Source organism: Ictalurus furcatus, chromosome 7 (genome assembly GCF_023375685.1).
Source record: "Ictalurus furcatus strain D&B chromosome 7, Billie_1.0, whole genome shotgun sequence".
Lineage (NCBI taxonomy): Eukaryota > Metazoa > Chordata > Actinopteri > Siluriformes > Ictaluridae > Ictalurus > Ictalurus furcatus.
This window is the reverse complement of record NC_071261.1, coordinates 8325643-8349410: the sequence shown is the minus strand read 5'-3', so window position 1 is coordinate 8349410 and position 23768 is coordinate 8325643. Positions and strand designations below refer to the sequence as shown.

Sequence of the window (23768 nt, the reverse complement as noted above, 5' to 3'; positions counted from 1 at the left end):
TTTTTTGTATTGTTTTGTTTTTGCAAGAATGTGCCACACCCTCTCTACAAACTGTATTTGCATGCCTTGTATTGTATTAAAACTCTTTTTTTTTTTTTTTTTTTTTTTTTTTTTTTTACATATTTATAGTGTTTTTTTTTTTTTTTTTTTTTTTTTTAATTTATTATTATTTGTCTGTCCTACAGTTAATACAACAAATGATCACATCCCAGTTGCTTGTTTGAATATGGGAATAAACACAGAACTCAAAGTAAAAAAATAAATAAATAAAAATAATCTAAACCTTTTGAAGCATTCTAAATGTTGATTGAAATCATTAGCAAAACAGTGTGATTCTGGACCACCGATGACAAAGAAAATAACATATCTTATTGTTTATTGTTGTTAAACGACCTTTTAATGATGTTTTTGGATTTTAAAATGAGATCAAACTAAAGCAAACTCACTGTAAATGCTAAACAAAAATGTATAATCCCTTCCCCCCAAAAAAAGAGGTGTTTCATTTTTAAAATTCTGTGTGTGTATAAGTCCAGTAACATACATTTGGCAAAATATACTTAGTCTTGGTTTTCGAAAAATATCGGATTAATTAAAAAAAATCCTGCTACTCAGTTTTAAAGCCCTCCACAACCTCGCTGTCCTTATCTAAATTAAATCTGATGATTTTTTACACCCCTCCTTGCACCCTGCTGTCCTCAGCTCACCTACTGACTGTTTCACATTCCTGGTTGCTAGGACTTTCACGTGCACTGCTCCCAGACTCTGGAACTTTCCTTCCTTACACATCCATCAACCAGACCAGCGTTTCTCAACCACTAGATCGTTGTCTGCTGGGTCGCGAGATCTTTTCTGTCAGGAGTACAAATGACCAATTAGAACTGTATACTTGCAATGTTTGGTGCAACCGTGGTCTCTTATCGTCGAACCGTGTTAATATCTCCAAGTTTACGTAAACGGACACAAGTAAAAGGCTGACGTCATTTATTAGCTGTTCAATCATAGACCTCCATCAAGGTCTCTTTATGTAGGTGCTATCGTTCTTATCTAGTCTAACTAGTCTAAACTTCAGAAACTCCTCCTACTTCTAAGGCAGCAAAATGCGTTCGCAAATACAACCCAGACTATATTATACAAGTATGGTTTTACGGTTATGTTTACAGGTTAGGTATAAGCGAGGTAATTTAGAGGGCGACACAGTATGAAACTATAAACCTTCATTACATATCGAACTCATGGTTTTCATAATTGTAGGCGAGTTATAGTCCTTATATTGGCTCACACTCTTCACATAGAAAATAAGCTTTAATGGTTATTGAAGCCTTGGCAGCTAACAAACAGTTCAGTGCACCTACGAATACAAAATATGGAATAATAGAAAGAAGTACCTCGATATGACCATAAGTAGTGTTTTTAAATTGAACGTCATTAATATTTGGCAACCACTGTGGCATTTATTTCCATCGTACCAAAAAAAAAGAAACAACAAGCAGAATCTCAATGCCATGTTTGTTCAGACATGGGCTTCCATTTCATCAGAAAAAGAAGATAAGATTGTCATCGGTTTAATTAAAACATTTTTAAAAAGAATTCTATGCTAGTCTGATTATGTTGTTGCATATTAAGTACGCTGAGACAGTATTTCATGATGACTAGGGCTGTAATAAAAATATTTATGTATTCCGTGTGAATAGGTTTGCACCGCAATCGCAGTCTTCTACACTACATTTACACATAACTAGTAGTTTGTTTTTGTTTTGTTGTTGTTTTTTTTTTTTTACATCTTTCTTATGTTTTAAAGCAGGGGTTCATTTAACAGTCAAATAAATTCCACAAAACTCCATCGGCACGGTTTTATTATGAATTATGTTCAAATATTAGTTTCATTCAATGTTTAAAATTGCTTTCAAGTTTTCATCAGTACTATCAGTTAACTATTTTTGACGGAGGCACCAAAGTGGAGGGGTAAACTCTCTTGATCCTCCTACGATATTTCAGTTCGTTAATATAGAGGGGAAACTAAGAAGTATGTACGTATAGTTACTGTTTACAGTATTGGGCAATGCTGTCCACATCTAAGACTCAGCCCCTGTACTGAATCTTCTTCGTGTGGTGTGTTGCATCTTAAGCTCTGGGATCTGGCAGATTTCTCCACCACGCTAGATGCCGTGCCGTCCGCTGGATGGACTTTCCCAGTGGCCAGTTTAAAATCCACGGATGTAAAAGAGGGGAGGCTTCCATTTTTCTTTGCCGACATTTTTGATGTTTCTTCCAGTGGTGATACTGCCTTGCTTTTTCGACTGAAAGCTTTTCCTTTGTTACTGCTAATGCTCTGGTTATCCAGAAAAGGGTCGGAGTCACTACCGTGAGCCATGGTGAAGTATGTACACTTGGGTGTGGAGGGCTTGGCCATGTCTTCCAGTTCAGAAGAGGATATGACGGCTAGTGGGGACTGTTTTCTCCCACAAGGTACGTAGGAGGCGTCCTCGCTTGTGTTTTCTTGACCTGTGTCAACTGACGTTGTATCCACATTTTCATACATTCCCATTGGGACAGGAGGAGATTTACGAATGAGGTGATTTTCCTTAAGAAGCCACCTGCCTTTATCGATCAGGATTCCTTCCCCAGAGTCAGCCTTTGCAAGAAAGGCTAGACATTGTTCAAGCTCAGAATTCCCAATAGAGTCTGAAGAGTTGCAGTAGACTGGGACCTGCATAGTACTGTTAACCATGGAGTCAGGAAAAGAGCTAAGACTGTTGATGTTCTCAGAACTTTGCTTCACGGTGCTTTGGTAAATGAACAGCGCCTCTGCGTCATCCTCTACACTCTCGGTTAAAATATCTGTAGAAAACTGTGACGGGTCTCCCCCACTATCTGAAGTATCAGGCCTGTAATCAGAGAGGTCCGATGTGTTGGGACTAGGAAGACATCTCCTGGCATACTGATTGTCTATATTGCTTTTAGATGAACACGTTGCTCTGTTTTTGCATCTGTCTGGCTTGATTCGGAGACGGCCGTTTGAATCATATTCGAAAATCAGAGCAGAGGACATCAGTGCTAAGTTGATAAAATCCAGCAGTTGCTGGGGGAACACCGTAGGATGCGCACAATGACAGTCGTGAGCCGTATCTGCTTCTTCTGTTCCTGCAGAATCTACTGACTGGGCTTGATGTTTTTCCTCACTGTTGCATGAGTCCCTCCTCAGGGATGAAGGATCTTCCAAGAAAGAGTGATGTGACTGAGTATCTGAAGCATTGCTCTGCTCGTCATGATGTCCATCTGTTTCATCATCTTTCTCCTCAGCAGGACGAGTTGCATTCTTACTAACGCTATCCCCCTCCGATTTCTGGAGTTCACCTATCGCTTCTCGACCTTTATACGACTCTGAGTGGTCTGAACATTCACCTTCATGATGCAGGTGTAGAGGAGAGTTTGGTTCCGCAGCAAAATCTTCATCCTCATCCGCTTCTTCATCTTTCTGGTTAGCATTATGAGCCTGTTTCTCAGTGACACTTCCCTCCTCTGACTTCTGGAGCTCACGTTCAGTTTCTGATGCTGACTTGTAATGGTCAGAGTGTTCATCCTCTTGATCGGACACTGAAGACTGGTGCGGTCCGTCAGCTGGATTTTCACATTCTGATGTGCTACACATGGTTACTTCATGGTCATTGTTAATCTCGACTTCCTTTAGGGCATTATCGTCATTACCGTATGGATCAGATTCATCTACGCTAAAGTCGGATGCCTCCGATCTAGCATCTTTGTGTATTGCATTCTTCTCTTCTATTTGGATAGTGGCATTGTTTGGAAGGTGTGCTTCTACAGTCTCTGTTTCTGAAGCCACTGATATTATATCTGGCTGTTTAGGATGCTCCTTGGTTTCAAAGTAGGTGTCTTCTGCCTTTGAATGAATGCCACATCCTTCTAAACTATCTGTCCAATCTCCCCTTTTCCTGACGGTGTTATCAATCACCTCAGAATTCGATCGGACATTTTTTCCCTCTGTTTCCGAAGTGGGAGAAAGCAGTTCAGATTCAGATTGCGTACAACCTACACTTTCTTGCCTTCTACATTTCACTTTGTCTTCCAGATTAGATGGACTGTAATCTGGCACCTGAAACTCATCAACCTGGATTATCTCATCTTCTGTGTACTTTTCCTCAATCATTTGGACATTGTCCATCATCTCCTGCTTGTCCTCACATAGATCTGCGTTGCTCGGTTCATTATCTACATTCCTCTCCTGGTTTGTCTTAACGTCATCCGCAATTTCAGTTATATATGGAACTAGTCCTTTTTGGTTAGTCATATCCTCAATTTGGACATATTTCACTATGTCTGATTCTCCCATAGCTATATCTTTACTCAGAAGTGTTGGCTTATAGGAACTTGATTCAAGCAGGTGTACTTCTTCAGATTCTTTGGATAAATCTGCAGGCTTGGTGCTTGTTATATAATCATACTGATGTTCTCGCTCCTCTAAATATATTCTTTCTTCCTCTAAGAGCCCTCCTAAATCATCTTTCGTAGTGGCATCCTCGTTCTTGAGGGCAACATTGGTGGTTTCGTTTTCCTGACCTGGATGCTCCTTAGTGGGTTTTGCTCTATCGAAATTGGTCAAATCACCTCTAACAAGTGAGGAAATCTCTCGGCGGAGATCCTCACACATGTTTAGCTCGTCCATTAACTCGCTGATACCAAAAACGTGCCCTTTATCTTGATAGCCCTCTTCTGAGTTGACCTCAAGAGCAAACTCTTGCTCTGACTGACTTGGTGACAGCGGGGGACTTTCTTGGATATAATTTCTCTCTTGGAAATCGCTCCAGCTCTTCTTCAACTGAGCAGAAGTTGAACTGCGGAGACTTGCCAGGCTGGCCTTAAGCTCTTCTTCATCCTCCATGCTGGCCAGTTTTTGTATGGATTGCATAACCTGCAGAGCCTCTGGATTGCTGCTTGAGTTATTAGCATTGGCAGAACCCGAGTCTTCATTGGCAGAGTTGGCGATTCCATCTCTCAGTGTCATCACCGTCAGGAAGGAGAGAAGGGCCTTTGATGGAGAGCCAAAAGCAGAGGTTAACTGTGATGAGAAGTCAGGAAGGCTACTGGATTTTGTCTTCTTCTTCAAGGATGATAGATGAGAATGACTACAGGCTCTTCTGATAAACTGGATGGATAAACATAACTGCTCTGAAACTTGTTTCATAACTGACCTAGAGTTCTGTGTGTTTGGTGATATTTCACTCCCTACATCTGGCAATTTGGGAAGCAAGTCCTCTGAAGACTTATTCTTTCTTGTTCCAATCTCCTGTTCGGCAGCATGCATTCTCACGCTTGGCATTGATTTACAGAATCTTCCCAGGTTCTGTGTCTCCACAGGTTCTCCCTCACACCTAATTTGCACAAGTGGTCGAGACACTGGCTTCTTGACAGTAGAACCTTCAGCACAGTTCTCCACCAAAATGTCGCTGTCTAATTCGCCTCTCGTTTCCGAAACGTCTGAGAAATCACTTTCGATCTGGAACCTAGCTCTAGATTCATGCAGGTTCAACTCATCCATATAGAGCGCTGATTCCGAGTGAATGTTTTCCAGCCAGTTTTCCACATACTGGTGCACACTGCAGGGAGATGACTGGAGCACTGGCATGGAAACACTTTCACTCAACTCCTTGCTCTGTTTAGGAGAATTTGTTATGCTGCCATTCATAGACCTTTGCTTCGTTAGAATCTTGAAAGGTGCTGAATGAGATGGCGGGATAACGTCTAATTTGTCCTTAATGCGAGGCCTTAGAATGTCCGTATGACCCAAGTTTATATTTTCAGACGTGCCCCTTAGCACGTTACTATGACGGAAAGGTGACTGACCTTTCTTTTTCTTTTTAAGCTTCTGCCCGTGTTTGTCACTTTCTTTGCGGCTCTGCGATTCTGGAGAATCGCTGTTCTTTAGGTCTGTTAAAAAGTCTGGAACGCTACCTTTCTGCCTTTTGTCTCTTACAGTGCTTTTCAGAGACACACCTTTGTTTGACCTTTCAGTTTTTGGTGCCTTTTCACTCTTCTTACTAAGAACTCTTTTGTTTTCAGAGTGCTTTTTAGGGGATATCTCCGCTCCTTTGTCGGAGGAGTCACACCTAGCTTGATTTTCATAGTCGGTGAAGGAGGATGCATTGTTGCTTTTTGTTTGCGAAAGGTCCGAGTGGCCAGACAGCAAAGATAAGAGTTCATTGTTCCTAGCATTCCCAGAACCAGAACTCGGAGACAGTTTGGTAAGCTCAGTGTCACAGGCGTTGCTTGAAGATCGAGGCCCTGATTGAGTTGAGCCTGACTTTTTGTGTTCTTGAGACATCAATACCAACCTGTCATCCGCATCAGCCCAAGTTTTTGCGAAACAGTTTTCACATGTATCCTGTGACTGATGAATCTGCATGACAGTTTCTGTAACCTCTTTTCCTTTGTTGTGCAGCTGAAGAGCCGCTGCGATCCCTGAGCGAGAGGAGTGAGTCTTATTATGCTTGGCTTCCACTAAATTTTTCTTCCTGGGTTTTGGTACAGGTCTTGTACTGCTAGAGCTGCTATGACTGACAACACAGTACCCTTCTAATAGCTCACCTTCAGATGTGTGTTCCACATATGAGTATGTACCAACCGTGCTTTCCTGAACAGCAGTTTGCGATAGCTTCTTTATATTCTCCACTGAAGTTTCGTTCCTTCCGACACGCCTAGGTCCTGGAGTAGGCCGCCTCCTGAAACACGGTTTTGGATTTTCCGAGGCCTCAGAAGAAGCACTTTCACAGTGATTTTCTCCTTCCTTGTTTAATTTGATTGCTTTATAGGTTTGCGTATTCTCATCTTTAGATTCATAGCCATCTATATTTGACTCTCGTGTTCTGTTGTTATTATTGTTTTTATTATCTGGGGAGTTGTAGCTTGAGACTGGTTGTGAGAATGCTGCCATCTCCTGGCTATTAACACAGGCTCGACTCACTTTGGTGGTCCAGTGAATCATCTCCTCTTGCTTTATAGTGAGACGAACTTTCATCTCCACGGTCATGCTGCCGTCCTGATTCACACGGAACGATTTCTCAATCTCATCGTCTGAAGGTTTAATTAAGCGATCGTCTTCCTCGATACCAGACACGAAGTCACGTTTCTCCATCTCTTCTGATTCTAGTGCTCGGTTGTTCACGCTCACCATCGATCCCGATTTCACGTCATTCTCCTGGGAGTGACTTCCGTTTAGCGACATGTTGATCTGATTTACAAAATATCTTTCTGATGATAATGAGAAATTTCTTGATCTTGGTCTAACTGACTTTTGTTGGACTTCTTTGCAATTTTTTATTTTTTATTTTTTCCAAAAATTTGCAGGTGTTATCAGAAAGGTCGGTTTGTAAAGAGGCAAAACAAAGAAGGAAAAAGTACATGAGTAAATATACATATATATTTAAATCCTGAATAAGTATAAGTAGAGTGTTGATTGTTATACAATGACCTCCAGAATTATTGGCAACTTTCATGAACATTTAATATATAAAAAGACATAAATAAGTCATACAATAAGTGATATTTTGGTCTCGAACATACAACAATATTGTGTAGTTTTATTTAAACGTGCTTTTTTCCTCCAGACACAAAGGGTTTTTCAAATTTTTTTATTTAAAGATTTCAAAAAAGGTCTTCAACCAGCCCAAAAGGACCCATGTCACACCCCTCTTCATCTCCCTCCACTGGCTTCCTGTAGCCGCCCGTATCAAATTCAAGGCCTTGACGCTCACCTACAAGACGTTGTCTGGAACAGCACCCTCCCACCTCAACACTCTCCCGAAGGCTTACGTTCCCTCACGCAGTCTGCGATCGATTAACGACCGACTCTTACTAGTGCCTACTCAGCGTGGCTCAAGTTCCAGAACCTTCACACTGACCGTCCCTCAGCGGTGGAATGAACTTCCAACCTCAATCCGGACCGCAGAATCTCTCACGATCTCCAAAAAACATCTAAAGCCCCACCTCTTCCCTGAACACTCAACTAACCCCTAAAACGCCGACCCCACATTATTTATAAAATAAAAAGAAACTTACTGTGGCTCTTACACCTCTACTTCTCTAGAACTCTATTATAAATCGTGTACAGTAGCACTACTTGTATTGTTCTCCGCTTGATATATCGCTTCGCTTGTATTTCCTCATTCGTAAGTCGCTTTGGATAAAAGCCTCTGCTAAATGAATAATCGTAAATAAATGTTGTGTCCTGCCTCTTACTCACACATATCACATCTGGAGGGCACTGTATATCATTACCGGTAGAAATGTACATTAAAGAAATGATTGTACAGCTTACGTGGCAATGGCTGTGACTTTGTTGGCCCCGTGGGTTCAGATATGACTGAGTGTGAGGGTTGAGCGGATGCTTGGAGATTGAAGTTAGCCGGCTGAAAGGGTTCATTACCAGCTGCTACGATGACACCAGAGCACAGGATCAGGGCCGACAGACCTTCAACCTACAAATGGAATGGTGTATAGTGTATATTTATTTATTTGTTCATTTACAGTTGCTTTCGTGAGTCGTCCTGTTATGGTTACTCCTGAGCAGAGCTGTCAGGTCCCCATAAACGTCCCATAAACCTGCAACTGTAATAGGGGTGTGTAGACTTTTTATATCCACTGTAATGATTCATACTCTATTTTACGTATATTTGTGCATGAAGAGTTTGATTCTATTATATAAAACAAATGGAACGGAATCAATTGGTCAAATAATGCCTTTTGAGTTGAGTATGTGATGATTTAGGCATGAAGCATACTGACTTGCTGGGGACTATACATAACCCTCTACATACATAAAAAAAAATGTTTTGGTGGATTTTTATTGCTTTGAAGTAGTTCATGTAATAAAGATATGTTTTTAAAAATTTGGTTGGTAATTTGTTGCCATATGCCATTGCCAATGTGCAATGGGAAAGTATCATCCATCCATCCATCCATCTTCTACCGCTTACTCCTTCTTCAGGGTCACGGGGGAACCTGGAGCCCATCCCAGGGAGCATCGGGCACAAGGCGGGGTACACCCTGGACAGGGTGCCAGTCCATCGCAGGGCACAATCACATACACACTCACACACCCATTCATACACTATGGACACTTTAGACACGCCAATCAGCCTGTCATGTAAATATACTGCTAGAGAAGCCTACTGTCTTTGTTGCCATGTACGTCTGTTTCAATTCATGAACGCAAACACCACAGTTCCATTATCGCATGTTGTTGCCATATGGCAACAATGAGATTTTACCGTACAACAGAATACTCAAAATATATAGAAACTTGTTTCAATGGCAAAAAAATAAATGCCAACTTATCTTAGATAGTGGTTTTGCCTAAATATAGAAAAAAATATCACATTTTGAGAGCCCTCCATTGATGGCCTTCACCATGCCAAAAGGTTGCGTAACTGCAGAAAAGGAAGTGCAAATAGCACTTCCTGGTCATGTGACATGGAAGTTTTTTTTGTTGTTGTTGTTATGTCAAAGTTAAAGCCTGCTTTTTCCAGTTATTTAGGAAAGTTTTGTTTTACTGCCTATCAAAAAAATGGAGACAAATGTTTTGTTGCCCTATGGAAACACCATGCATTAAAGGGTTAAGGGTGTAGAACTAAAGAGACCAAACACATCTTGAGTGATCGACTACATTTTGGGCAAAAATTGCGTAGCGCTCACAAAAGCAGTACTTTTAAAGCACTTACTCGCCTGCCATCGGCGGTGTATAGCTTAACCACAGGGAACTGCATCACTTGGGAAAGGTATTCCAAGAGCGCCTCAAAAGTCGGAGCTGTCCTCCTCTGCAAAACAACTATGCGTTTAGTGCTGGGATCCCTGTTTTTAAGAACCACGAGCCTTTTTGGTGTCCTCACTGTCACAGTACTTTCAGCCATTTTTGCCATCCTGCCTAGTTCATTCTTCTTTACCAGCTGCCGGATCAGGCCTCTGCGTCCCTGACGTCCTCCGCTAGTAGGTCTGGTGCTGTTCCAGGGGACATGTCTCCGGTTGATATCATCCAGGTTCAGGGGTTTGACCTTTCTTTGATCTGAGCACACATAAGAGGCCCCGTGCTGCAGATTGTCTAAGCTCCGGATCGCGTGTGTACCTTTGGGTGTTGTGATGGTGCGCACCCCAAACGGTAGAGGCACTTTGTTTGAAAGGGCGTCCAGCAGGGCATCAAAAGTCTTGAACGTACGACTGTTGATGACTACCCAGTGTCCAGAAAACTTCGGGTCTCCACTCTTGTAAAAACAAACTCTCTTTGAGTCTTTGGATGCAAGTTGGGGTCTGGACGGTGGAGTCTGCATGCTCCCCAAGAAAACATCTGGCTGTTGTGGATCATGATGGGGAGGGGTATTCATGGTCAATCAGATCTACTATTAAGAAAAGAAAAAAAAAGAAAAGAGAAACACATTGAAATAAATGAACCTCTTTCAAAACTGTCCATTATTTCTGAAAAATGAGCAGCATTGAACAAGTGCCTCAAGCAGTGCTACATTACCTTGTCATCTCTATATTTATCTATTTATGCATAGATCTTGTGTATAATTGTTGGTGGTCTTCCCACTTAAATTTTTGTGCCTGTTCTTGGGTTTTATAATATTTATATAACCAGCGACAGTTATTGAGTAGCCAATAGGGGTGGGGGTGGGGGTGGGGGGGGGGAGAAGAGAGAAGGTAAATGAATCACATGAAAATGAATCACATATAAATGAATCACATGAATATGAATCACATGAAAATGAATCACATGTAAATGAATCACATGTAAATGAATCATATGAGAATGAATAAATAAATTAAAACATAATTGTTGGTGGTCACTCTCTTTCAGTGCTATTTTTTCTGCTTATCTAAAAAAAAAAAAAAAAAAAAAATACTCCAGTCTGATGATATTAAATCACAAGGCAATTACACTGAAATCTAGTTAATGGCCAGCTTTATGATGTGTTCTGAGACAACGTTAACACATTTACTCTTTAATTAGTCTTAGAAAGTCATACACCTTAGAACATATACATCATGAGTGTATATATAATGATAAATCTGAAAACATATGTTATTGAAATGAATAAACAGTTACAACAGTGTCAGATAAAAGAGGCATCAAAGTGCTCCATAATTTGGGAAATTGATGGGTTTTTTTTTTTTACAAATTAGGACAACGTTCGTATTGAATATACGTTATTTGCTTCAGGTGAGGTTGAGTAAAATAAACAAATGATGGAAATGAAATATCTTACCTTACTTCACATTTCAGGTGATTCCGATGTGGGACCGATGAGCTGCTAGTCCAGTCCCTGAAAAGATTATCGACGACACGCACGTGGCTATTTTTGGATGGCCAGCATCAAAGTTAATTTGTGTAATCTTTACTCACGGTTAATCAGCATTTTAAGGAAGGTAATATACAGCGGAAGATTTTAATCGAAGACCCGAAAGTACATTTTAACAGTGAAAATGATGTGATTTTATGTGCATTAAAACAATTTTTCACACGAGTATTCCCAGTACGTGGTATGATTTTCACAACTCCATAAGTAATAACTTAAATAAATAAAAAATAATGCAAAAAAAAAAAAAAAAAAAAAGTCTCCAGGATTCAGTCCTCTCAACGTATTTCACTTTCCGGGGTCTTCAGCGCTTCTTTTCACTCAGACCGAATGAAGAACGCACGTTCATTTCTGCGGGCGTGTGAGACGGCTAGCAGATGGCCGAGAGTGATTCTAGTGGCTAGCAGAGATGTAATCAGATTTGCGCTGTGCGTTAATAGGGATTAGTGTGTGAGAGTTAGTGAGGGTTTATTCTGCAGCTAACAACTTTACTTGAAATAAAATGCTTACAGTTGAACTGTTTATGCAACTTTAATGTTAGCCCGAGACGTCATGCAGAGTATCAGGACGTATCATTTCTTGCTCTGTAGAAACTTGGAAAACATTGGTGTCGTGCTAGAGGGTTTCGAAAGTGACACATATTCACAGACAAGTTACTCCCAGCTACGTCTGTTCTTTTGTCTGAATTACAGATGTGAAGTAAGGTCAAAGCAAAATACGATGTAAATCAATCAACAACAACAAAAATTGATATCAGTTTGCATGTTCTCCCTGTGCATCGAGGGTTTCCTCTGGGTACTCCGGTTTCCTCCACACATGTGTTGTAGGCTGATTGGCATTTCCAAATTATTTGTAGTGTTTGCATGGGTGTGTGTGTGTGGGGGGGGTTAAGTGAAAAGATTATTTTATAAATATTTCTATGTACTTTAGAAGAAATGTGGTTTCTGAAACACGTGTTTTGCCAGGTACGTTAATTAGCTGAAGAAAATCAGTGCACAGAGACTAAATCCTGTTCGGAAACCGTTCTTTCCTCCTCCGTAGATCGAAACGAATGTTTCACGATCGCCGCTTCTTCACCATTTTCTGCCATTAATCATATTATTTACCTCATTTAGTCGCATGAATTACAGTTTCTATACTTTTCACACCACAAGGTGGAACCCCGTGACTGTCTGATACATAAACCTTCTCCCCAGATGACAGTAAAATGACAGTGTGCCTATGCGTACAGTACCTGATCCACTTCCCCTGCCCACTTCCACAGTTTTTATGCTTTACGACTCTACCCGATCTCCACCGTAGCCTACATGTGTGTCATTTCACGACATTGCAGCGCATTTGGTGACACCAAATGACCCGTTGAATATTGGACCCATGTCACACCCATGCATACCACTTGCAGAATCTGCTAAATCTTAATAGTGTTAACAAAACAAGAGGGATCATGTTATTTTTTTATTTAATCCTGTCCTGAATACGCTATTTCACATAACAGATGTTTACATATAGTCCACAGGACAAGATTATAGCTGAATTGATCAAAATTACCCTGTTGAAAAGTTCACATACATATACGTATGTTTTTGTTTCTTGAAAAATTACATTCAATACTTTTGGTACAAATTTAATTCCATGTGAAGGTGGCAAGACTGATTGCGCAAGAACAACAAGAAGATCACAGACCCAGAACAAGCTCGAAATTTCAGCAGGACGTCCGCTTTAAAATATCGACTTTAAAATAGAGACTTTTTAACAGTATAGGGAACATTTTCAACTGGCATAAAGTTGGCTTGAGGTTGGACGTTCGATGTTCAATGTAACCACAGAGGGCAATTACATTTATTGTTGAGTTTTTGTAGTTATAATAATTCAGTCCTGTTGGTAATAAGTAATGAGTAATGTGGGAATGGATCTGTATGTTTTATTTGAAAACTGTTTTATTTAGACATTATTTTTAAACCCTGGATCTGTTACAGAGACCAAGAGTCTCGAGTGAGCATGAAGCAGAACAGACGTGTAGAGCAGGAGTGTGAGGGGTTAGGCACATGAGTTAGAGCTAGGGCGTAGGGATGCAGAGCTAGGGCGTAGGGGCGGCTGTGGCTCAGGTGGTAGAGCGGGTCGTCCACTCGTCGTAGGGTTGGCGGTACGATTCCCGGCCCACATGACTCCGCATGCCGAAGTGTCCTTGGGCAAGACACTGAACCCCAAGTTGCTCCCGATGGCAAGTTAGCGCCTTACATGGCAGCTCTACTACCATTGGTGTGTGAGTGTGTGTGAATGGGTGAATGAGAACCAGTGTAAAGCGCTTTGGATAAAAGCGCTATATAAGTGCGCCATTTACCATTTATATTCGATATTCGCAGAGAAGCGGAAATTAAGGGACCGTCTCTAAAGTTACATGCGACATTGTTAAACACGTTTCTGACTTGGATAGCATTTGAAGGGAATGACTTACAGACATATAACCAACTGGAAAGTGTCCGCGTAGGTGTCAGCTATAACGCACACCTTTTAGATTTTTGATATTTAACAAAATAAGCTATTAAATCATATGTAAATTACATATGTATTTCACTACCGAATGGGCCCATACACAAAATATACCATCATTTAAAGCTCAATAGCATTTGAAGGGAATATGAAGTACAGTCACACAACCAACTGTAAAGTGTATGACTAGGTGTCAGCTATAACGCACACCTTTTGAGATTTTTGATATTTAACCCTACAATGCATGAAACAAAAAATAAAACCTTCACGAATGCATAAAGGGGGTCAAAATGACCCGTACTGGATTGAATGGTTTTCTTCAAAAAATAGATGTCCTATTAATGAAATAATTAAAAGAACTGATGGGCAGTGGTAGCTCTGGGTTACTGATCAGAAGGTCGGGGGTTCAAGCCCCGGCACTGCCCAGCTACCACTGTTGGGCCCTTGAGCAAGGCCCTTAACCCTCTCTACTCCAGGGACGCTGTATCATGACTGACCCTGCACTCTTACCCCAACTTCCTGATACGCTGGGGTATGCGAAGAAAACAATTTCACCGTGCGGTAATGTATACGTGATTAATAAAGACTCGTTATCATTAACAAATATCAAAAATTCTAAGAGGTGTGCATTATACCTGACACCTTGATGAACACTTTACAGTGGGTTATATGACTGTAAGTCATTCCCTTCAAATGCTATTGAAGTTAGAAACGTGTTTAACAATGTCGTGTGTAACTTTACAGACGGTCCCTTAATTTCCGCTCATCTGCGAATATCGAACGTCCAACATCACACCGACTTTACTCCAGTCCATTTCCATTTCTACATTTGATGCAAGAGATCGTCTATCTGTTCAGATGAAATTATTCAACTCTGGGGTCGAGCGTCTGAAAACTAACAAAGCAGGATTCTGGTCTTAATCGCGACAAGAAATGTCTGCGGGTTAGTTGTACAGCTCGATTAGCCATGCCTTACTCGACCTGCCGGGTTCAACTCGATTAGCCATACCTGAACAGACGTAAACACATCTCCTTCCTGCCTGCGCTGCTCGGCGGGCTGCCGCTGGGCTTGTGTTAAACGCTGAAGATTTATCGTTTTAAACCCGCTTCTGCTTCCTATTAGTGAATAAATCTTCACCATGGGCAAGAAGGAAGAAGAAGAGGTTATTAGGATCGCGAAGAAGCTGGATAAACTAGCACAGAAGAAAAACGGGGTGAGCTGTTCTGTCATGAATGAATTCCACACACACAGAAGCTAACTAATTTAGCCTTAGCCTTAGCTTTAGCTAGTAGCGGGAGAGTAATCCCAAATGGCCTTCTAGTGAACATCTCGTGCACTACCGAGTAGTCGTCTAGAAGCCAGTATTCCGAGCCCGGCGTAGTGCGCCTATGTAGGGAGCAGTGAGCAATTTGGGATGTTTATAAATCAAAAACAGAGTCTGGCGACGTTAGCGTATTTACAACGCCGGTTAAACTGATTAAACAAGCTCGATTTATAGCGGACACCAAATAAAGCGCGGTGTTAAGAATTAAATCAGCGAGTTTTGTTTGTTTTTTGTTGTTGTAGGTTTTTTTTTGTTTGTTAAAACTCCTTTGAAGAATATTTATATCTAACAAATTTGACTGCAAATCTTTTCCTGAGAACGCGAGTGAATTAGCTCAGACAAATGAATGATGTAAGAGAGCAACTACACTTTGGTGTGTTCACTAAATAATTAGCAGCTGCGCAGTCTGAATGAAGGTGACTTACCTCGGGAGTTAGCTGTAATGCTACCTGGTTTAACTGGCGCCTCCAGACCAGATAGCTGATGTCTGTGAAGCTGCTCTCAGACCAGGTAGCTACACTGAGCTGATGTCTGTGAAGCTGCTCTCAGACCAGGTAGCTACACTGAGCTGATGTCTGTGAAGCTGCTCTCAGACCAGATAGCTACACTGAGCTGATGTCTATGAAGCTGCTCTCAGACCAGATAGCTACACTGAGGTGATGTCTGTGAAGCTGCTCTAAGACCAGATAGCTACACTGAGCTGATGTCTGTGAAGCTGATCTCAGACCAGATAGCTACACTGAGCTGATGTCTATGAAGCTGATCTCAGACCAGCTGTATCCCGAGACTGAAAAACTTTACCAACTAAGTTATTAAAATCATTCTCACTGCCACATAATAACTAGTGCAACATGAATGATGTATGTTTGGGAAGGGGGGGGGGGGGGATGGGCTAACATTCATGTCTAATATACAAGACACAAAAACTTTACGTATAATCACCAATACAAATATTATATATATTCTGCGCACATTTAAAACAACAGAAATTGACCAAGGTGCTGTACACAGCTAAGAGCAAATATAAACCATGCGTGTAAAGAGTAAAGAGAAACATACAAAACACGGATAAGAGGAAAAAATATACATGAGACATCCATACAGGTTAAAAATGCTCCTTTGTAATAACTCAAAGCTGTACAAGAAAATTATAAAGGTAATGAAAATAATAATAATAATAATAATAATGCTTGCTGTTTGATTTGTACCTTTAACAGGAATGTTCTGTAATTGCGTACGTACCGTGACATTTCAGATAAACACGGGTTTGTATTTTGGGTTAGATAACACTTTTTAAAAATGATACTGAATGACAACACTCAAAGTAATATATCGCTGAACGTAATAAACAAAAATATTTTTTTCAATGAACAAAAATAAACAGAACTGACTACCATGAAAATGTACTGTACTTTTTTAATGATTATATATATATATATATATATATATGAACTATTAATAAATATTAAAGTAAATAAAATGTATACATGCATCCAAACTGAACCAAAATGTAACACTCCAAATAACAAATAAAATTAGAGATGTCCAAAATGAATAATAATAATAAAAAAAACTTCAAATAACACAACAAAATGGTATAACATTTTAGTCAGTGGTAGTTTTTTATTTCGTCTCTAGAGGCCGCTCTCATACTGTATAATGACGGCGGACTTTTCTCAGCCGCTCCTGCAATGGACACAACCGGGAAAAATGATAGTTTGGATGTGGATTTATACCGATAATTGATAGCTCCAGCAATCGGTTAATCGGTCGACCTTTACTTGTTATTATTTATTATTATTATTAGTATACTTATTCTTTGTATTGTGATTCAGTCAGGGGCTTTGGATCTTCTCAAGGAACTGAAGAACATGCCCATGACTCTGGAGTTGCTTCAGGTAATGTATCTTTGTTCACAGTAGTGTTAGTTCACCGTCATTGTTTAACTTGAACAAAACAAATCAGACATTTTTCCTGCTTTAATTAATTTATTAATTTGTTTATTTCTTGCAGTCGACCAGGATCGGGATGTCTGTGAACGCTATCCGCAAGCAAAGCACGGACGAGGAGGTGACATCGCTGGCTAAATCTCTTATCAAGTCCTGGAAGAAGCTTCTGGGTAAGTTCCACACTTGTCATTATGTTGGAGGTGTTGAACGCTACCTGGCCTGATGTGTCATGTGTGTTACTTGGAGTATAGATGAGCCCGGTGGTGGAGACAAACCGTCTGAGGAGAAAAAGAAGGAGCCTGCAGCACCGGTCATGTCCCAGTCACAGGGTAGCCCTGAGCCCAGAGAGGAAAGGTATCCGTAACCTTTTGAGATGTCGTGTTCGTTTATATAATATATATTAGCGTATAAATAATGTCAGCACATTACCAGACATCCGAACAACCAGAAAATTTGTCAAAACTCAAATTGTGCATGGTTTTTTTTTATATGATGTTTGTGCTTATTGCGTTTTACACATCTCTTTTGGGCGTCCTTAACGCATGCTCTCTCCTCTTTCTGGCCCGTAATTCTCTCCAGCAGTAATTCAAGCAGTAAGAGCGAGGCTGTTGACATGATGCCCACCACCCACACGTCGGCCTTCCCTCGAGCTACAGGAACGTCCGATTCGGTGCGCCTTAAATGCAGGGAAATGCTGTCCAGCGCTCTGCAGACTGGAGGCGAGTCATGCTGCACACACACACACGCGCGCGCACGCACGCACGCTTTCAGCTTTCGAGAGAAGGAAGTTGCACTATTCGTTCGAAGATTCACGAGTAGAGACGACTTGGAGCAAGAGCTTTGGCAACCATGCTCATGTTAAATGAATACCATTTTGACAGCGAGGACTGAATAGGATGAACTTGAGCTCTCACGCCGTTATTTTGGCAGCTAAAGCAACCAAATATCTATTTCAAAACAAAGACAGAGTGATGTTGATGTACTGGAGCATCTATATAAGTAAAGTGGAATTGTCATTCTAGTTAAACGTGGACGTAAAGGGTCATGGTTCGCGCGGTATTTCCTCGTAAAGCCGGTTTTTGTAGCTAATGCGTATAACGGGGCTGTTTAGCGTCATAATGCCTATAAACTTTACCGACTTGCCAGCTACATCAGCTTTGTAGAAATGGAGCTCGTCTTTGCTGAGCTTCTTTATATTCGGAGTCGATTTATCGTCGATTTTGTGTGGTTGTTTTTAAAAAAAAAAAGAAGAAGAAGAAGATATTTTTATGTCGTGTTATTTTATATTTCTGAGTAAATGTTGTGCTTTCTTACTCGTTAGACGACCATATCACCATCGGGGCCGACTGCGATGAACTCGGAGCCCAGATTGAGGAATATATCCTTTTGAGAATCCCGAGACTGAGGCAGGTCTCTATATACCGTGTGTGTGTGTGTGTGTGTGTGTTTGTGTCTATTCGTAGCTGTCATGATATCTCAAGCAGATCCTTGACTAAACCGCACGCATCTTCCTGGAGTTCAAGAACACCGACATGAAGTATAAGAACCGTGTCCGGAGCCGAATCTCGAACCTTAAGGATATGAAGAACCCCAACTTGAGGAGGAACGTCCTCTGCGGCAACGTGCCTCCGGATCGCATCGCCAGAATGACTGCAGAGGTGAGGGCGTGGCCGAAGATGTCTCGCGTTCTTGATACAAACTGGCTGAGCCGATTTCTTGAGGAATCTCCCTGAGATGCTTTTTAAACAGCATTAAAGGAGTTCACACCGACGCCGCACACTTATCGCCTGCTTTTCGGAAATATTTCACTTTGTAAATAAAATCATCGTTTTCTAATGAAAGAAATGAATACGTCGGCACGATTATATTTTGGTCCGCGCCACCGATTTCAAACATTTAATCATACAGCTTCAGATCAAAAGGGTTTAAAGATCACGAAAGACGTTTCAGTCGGGCGTCCACAAACTTCTGACCGGTCGTGTAGTTTTCCGCAAATCGCATCGCAAGTTTTGTACGGACTGCTAAATATGCTTTTGGTGAAAATGAACGCGAGATGACTTCCTGTTCACTTTTTTCTTGAGCCGCAGTGTAATGCGGTGTGTCCTTAATGGCCATGAAGGCACGAGCTGTATGATTGAGTGTGTGTACGTTGATAGGAAATGGCCAGCGATGAACTGAAGGAGATGCGCAAGAATATGACCAAAGAAGCTATCAGGGACCATCAGATGGCGAAGACCGGAGGCACCACGACTGACCTGTTCACCTGCGGGAGATGCAAAAAGAATAAGTGCACCTACACACAGGTACGTCTGAACACACTTTCCAGTGCATTTCCTGATGGAAACGGCATCGTGAGAAATCCACGATTTCGTTTCTTTTCATCTCGAAGTATTCACTCCTGGAACGGGAAGTCGGCGAGATTCCCGCAGTCAACGCTAGCGTTCGAGAATCTAATCTCTAATCTGGCTTAGTAAACAATCTAAATGGTGCACGCGGGAGTTTAAAGAGAACCGTGTGGAATTTCTCACTGCCAGTTTGCCCACTGGACTTTGTCATGTGTAGTACACTAGAGCAGAGTAGGGTTGTCACGATCCCATAGACATATCTTCCTATACTATTATTCGACCAAGTAGTATCACGATACCGTGCGATATTGTGTTCATTCATTATTCAAATCTACAAAAACGAACCAGATTTACAGAAATACATGGATAGAGAATGAAAAGACAGACGAGCCAGATGTTCCTCTGAATGCTTTATTATGGGCCCTTGAGCAAGGCCCTTAACCCTCACATGCTCAGGTGTATAAATGAGATCGACGTAAGTCGCTCGGGACAAGAGCGTCTGCCAAATGGCGGAAATGTAATAGATATACCCTCATTAATGAGAGTGAGTAACCGTGCCACATATTTTGTCCCCTCGAGCAACGAAACCGTCCTCGGAGAACTAAGAATGAACACGACGTTAGGAATAAATGAATGATTTTGGAAACGCACTCCAGAAAGAGTCCTAAAATTAGGAACGTCGGCTCGCTTGCTAGCAAACACGGCTAATCTTACACGCTTTCGAGGACTTTCCGAGCACTATCCAAGAGATGCCATTCAAACATGCGTCAAACATTCACAGTTATTTAGCAATTTCGTATTTGTTGCCGTTTTTAGAATTCGACCACTTTTTTAAACTCCCATTCAATTTAAAAAAAAAAAAAAAAAAAAAGAGGCTATTTTCAGCAGTATTTACATATCCAAAAAGCCAAATTCAAGCACTTTGTACAAGCCCTGATCGTAGCATTTAGACACAGCGGTTAGCGTAATGTTAACGTAAACAGGAAGTCTTTAAAGATTAAGGTTAAGGGAGGTGTCACGAACCCTATTGTGTTTGCAAAAGCAGTGAGGTGTGGCGTTTTAGCGGAAATAGTTTTAACTGCTGCACATACAGCGTTACTTATGGTACTACCGGTAAAATAAATAAATAAATAAATAAAATTCCAGTGGTATATTGAAACTTTAGTATCGCGACACTACCGTAGTGCTGATATATCGTGCAACCCTAGAGCAGAGCTTTCCAAATACCGTGCCTTGGATTGGTACAGACCTGTGTGCAGTCTTTTTTTTTTTTCTTTCCCTCCCCCTCGTGGCAGAGAGAGCGTTAGGCTTCTGGCAGGGAAGAGGGAGGAGACTGCCATTTAACACAAGGCAGTATGAAACTGTAACTTCAGAAATAAGCTTCTTTGAACCCACACAACATGCCTTGATCTGTCCAAATGCTCTCTCACTCACCCTGTCATACACATTCATTAGCGCTATACTATAACTTCGAGAACATATAGGCTGCCATCCCGGTTCGAGCAGCTCGTGAGGTTTTTGGGAGCGGGCTTGGTTGTACATGTTTACGCTGAGCTTCGGCGGTGGAACGAACACGAGCTACTGTACCTCTACAATCTGGAGCTGGTTTTGTTACAGAAAATCTGTTTTACTTTTAGTTTGTGTTTCTGAGGCTCTCAAGATCACAGCTATCGCTTATAACCAAAAACAGCGGTGCACGGTACTATATTAATATCGTATTACAAAATAGTATAATATATATATATATACTGATATTGTTATCGCAATATAAATACCAGAAAATATCGCGATCTAGTTTTAAGTCCATATCGCCCATCCCTAATGCAGTGTCGTACAAATCTTCTGCAACTTTCAGCAAAAAAAACCCAAAAACGTTGCAAATTAGTATATGGTCTTGTCAGCTACGGTTATGGGAATATTCCATATTCAAACTAAATACAGAACTGCCCGCTAGATAGTGTACGATCACCAGATGAACAGTGCGCACATTTTTCATTCAGCAAGTGCTGGTAGTGTTTCGTTTTTGTTTTTTCATCTTTCCCTATGGACTGTAATGCTGAAATTGCTAGCACATACACCTAATTAGGTGATCACACAGTACACCTACTTTCACTGGACATTTTATCAGGTAAAACTACCTTATAGATGTGGGCGGCTGTGGCTCAGGTGGTAGAGCGGGTTGCCCACTAATCATAGGGTTGGGGGTTCGAGTCCCGGCCCACATGACCCCACATGACCCCACATGACTCCACATGCAAGACACTGAACCCCAAGTTGCTCCCGATGGCAAGTTAGCGCCTTGCCTTGCTCTGCTACCATTGGTGTGTGTGTGTGTGTGTGTGTGTGTGTGTGAATGGGTGAATGAGAACCAGTGTAAAGCTCTTTGGATAAAAGCGCTATGTAAATAATGGTATATTTACCAGTTGTTTATACCACTTTATAGTTACACGGGTTGCACGTATAGCTTTTTGTCATAGCTCTACTTCATCGAATCGTCATTAAATCGGCACCTTTTTCAAATTTTCCTCCAGGTCCAGACTAGAAGTGCTGACGAGCCCATGACCACATTCGTCTTCTGCAACGAATGCGGCAATCGATGGAAGGTGAGATTTCCCTTTTTATCCATTTGATTTATTTTTTTTTTCCCACCGCCTTTAACGCCATAGTTCTTTTTTTTTTTTTTTTTCTTTCCGAAGCCGTATTGATGGATTTACTCTCGATCTTTCACCTTGCAGTTCTGCTGAAGTTGGAGCGGGCGTCATCAGTGCAGAGAACTGGCTAAATTCCTGGACCATCACTTTCGTACCATCAGCTGATAGGAACTTTTTTAGGTTTTTTGGCCTCCATCGTACCACGGTGGTTATGGACACCATCAATGTTTTTTATCATTGTTTTGGTGTGGATCAAAACAATGTCCTGTGTTTTAACTTGACTTCTAGCTAGGCTCAGCCTTCGGACTACGATCAGTGTCGTTTCTTCGTTTTTTTTTTTTTTTCGTTTTTTTTTTTCTTTTTCCTTTTAACATCAGGTTTTTATATGTAGTTTAATGCAGGTATTTTTGACAACATTCACAAGTAGAACGTTTTCCCTTGCCCTAATGGAAATGACCAGTAGTTAGGCCATCTAACTTTCTTTTGTTTTACCCCAATACATTTAAATCTCTTAAGGCTTTTCCATTTTAAATGTTGATCTTCTGTTAACCCTACCCATTATGAAAAAGACCCTTTCCCTACTTTTATTCATATTTATATGCATGATTGGCAAATTTCTACTGTTTACATTTTTTTTTTTTCTTCTTCTTTTAAGGAGTAAAACATTTTTCCAAGACTCACAATTGGTGTTATATACTCACTGCTTTTACGCAATTTACACAGTTCACTGCATTGCTTTTTTTTGGTGTTGCTGAATCAACTTGACCTGTTTATAAAAAAAAAAAAAAAAAAAGAGAGAAGACATTCTACTCTTTTAGTTCATGAGTTTCAGGCTTTCCTGCAGAGTTCGGTGTTGTCATTCAAAGCCCTTCATCACAAAGCAGGACAAACGCAGACTCCACAGTGTTTAGGTTCTCCTGGATGCCGAGTTCACGCCCCGTTTCTGGTTTAAGGGTTGGTCCTAATCTAGATCGGCTATTCTAGAAGCTCGGGAGCCTCCCCTTCAGTCCGATCCGCTGTTGCGATTTGACATCGCAACCATAGCATTCGTGTGTCTCCGCTCACTTTTATACAGGCTAATTAGCATCCTCTGATGATCTACAAAAACACTACCTTGGTGGCTGATGCAGACGTTTGGTTCCGCCCATAGCTTCAAACTTAGAACAGTTCCAACACCAGCTAGAAGCAGTGGAGTAAACTTTAACCAGGCTTCGCAATAAATACATGAGACTTGGTGGCATTGTAAGCAGTAGGTGTGTGTGTGTGTGTGTGTGTGTGTGTGTGTGTGTGTGTGTGTGTGTGTGTATTTTACTGGGATTTTCTCACTTCTGCTCTGAGACATTGGCCTTTAATTGTGTCTAGATTGGTCAGAAGGTGTTGATTAATCAGACAGCGGCCACGTCCGAAATCGCATACTATGACAGTACCCACTGCGTTCGATTCAGTACCCACTGCGTTCGATACAGTACCCGCTGCGTTCGATACAGTACCCGCTGCGTTCGATTCAGTACCCGCTGCGTTCGATTCAGTACCCGCTGCGTTCGATCCATTACCCACTGCGTTCGATTCAGTACCCGCTGCGTTCGATTCAGTACCCACTGCGTTCGATCCATTACCCACTGCGTTCGATTCAGTACCCACTGCGTTC

At 41.2% G+C, this 23768-nt stretch overlaps 2 protein-coding genes across 3 annotated transcripts; one reads left to right on the top strand and one right to left on the bottom strand.

Moving 5' to 3' along the window:
- Positions 1-1804: 1804 nt before the first annotated feature.
- LOC128609603 (oxygen-regulated protein 1) lies at positions 1805-10561 on the bottom strand. Its single transcript, XM_053628176.1, has 3 exons — positions 9732-10561; positions 8330-8489; positions 1805-7314 (listed from the first exon to the last, which is right to left on the bottom strand). The coding sequence occupies exons 1-3, from the start codon at positions 10386-10388 to the stop codon at positions 2045-2047; spliced, it is 6087 nt and encodes a 2028-aa protein (XP_053484151.1). The 5' UTR covers positions 10389-10561; the 3' UTR covers positions 1805-2044.
- Positions 10562-14630: 4069 nt separating this feature from the next.
- tcea1 (transcription elongation factor A (SII), 1) lies at positions 14631-22796 on the top strand. Of its 2 annotated transcripts, none has more exons than XM_053628172.1 (10): positions 14631-15064; positions 17011-17073; positions 17189-17294; positions 17376-17478; positions 17704-17843; positions 18446-18502; positions 18628-18782; positions 19281-19427; positions 22001-22072; positions 22205-22796. In XM_053628172.1, the coding sequence occupies exons 1-10, from the start codon at positions 14990-14992 to the stop codon at positions 22211-22213; spliced, it is 927 nt and encodes a 308-aa protein (XP_053484147.1). In that variant the 5' UTR covers positions 14631-14989; the 3' UTR covers positions 22214-22796. The 2 variants fall into 2 exon arrangements, with proteins under 2 accessions (XP_053484147.1, XP_053484148.1); XM_053628173.1 differs by having other exon boundaries at positions 14632-15064; positions 17707-17843.
- Positions 22797-23768: the final 972 nt, after the last annotated feature.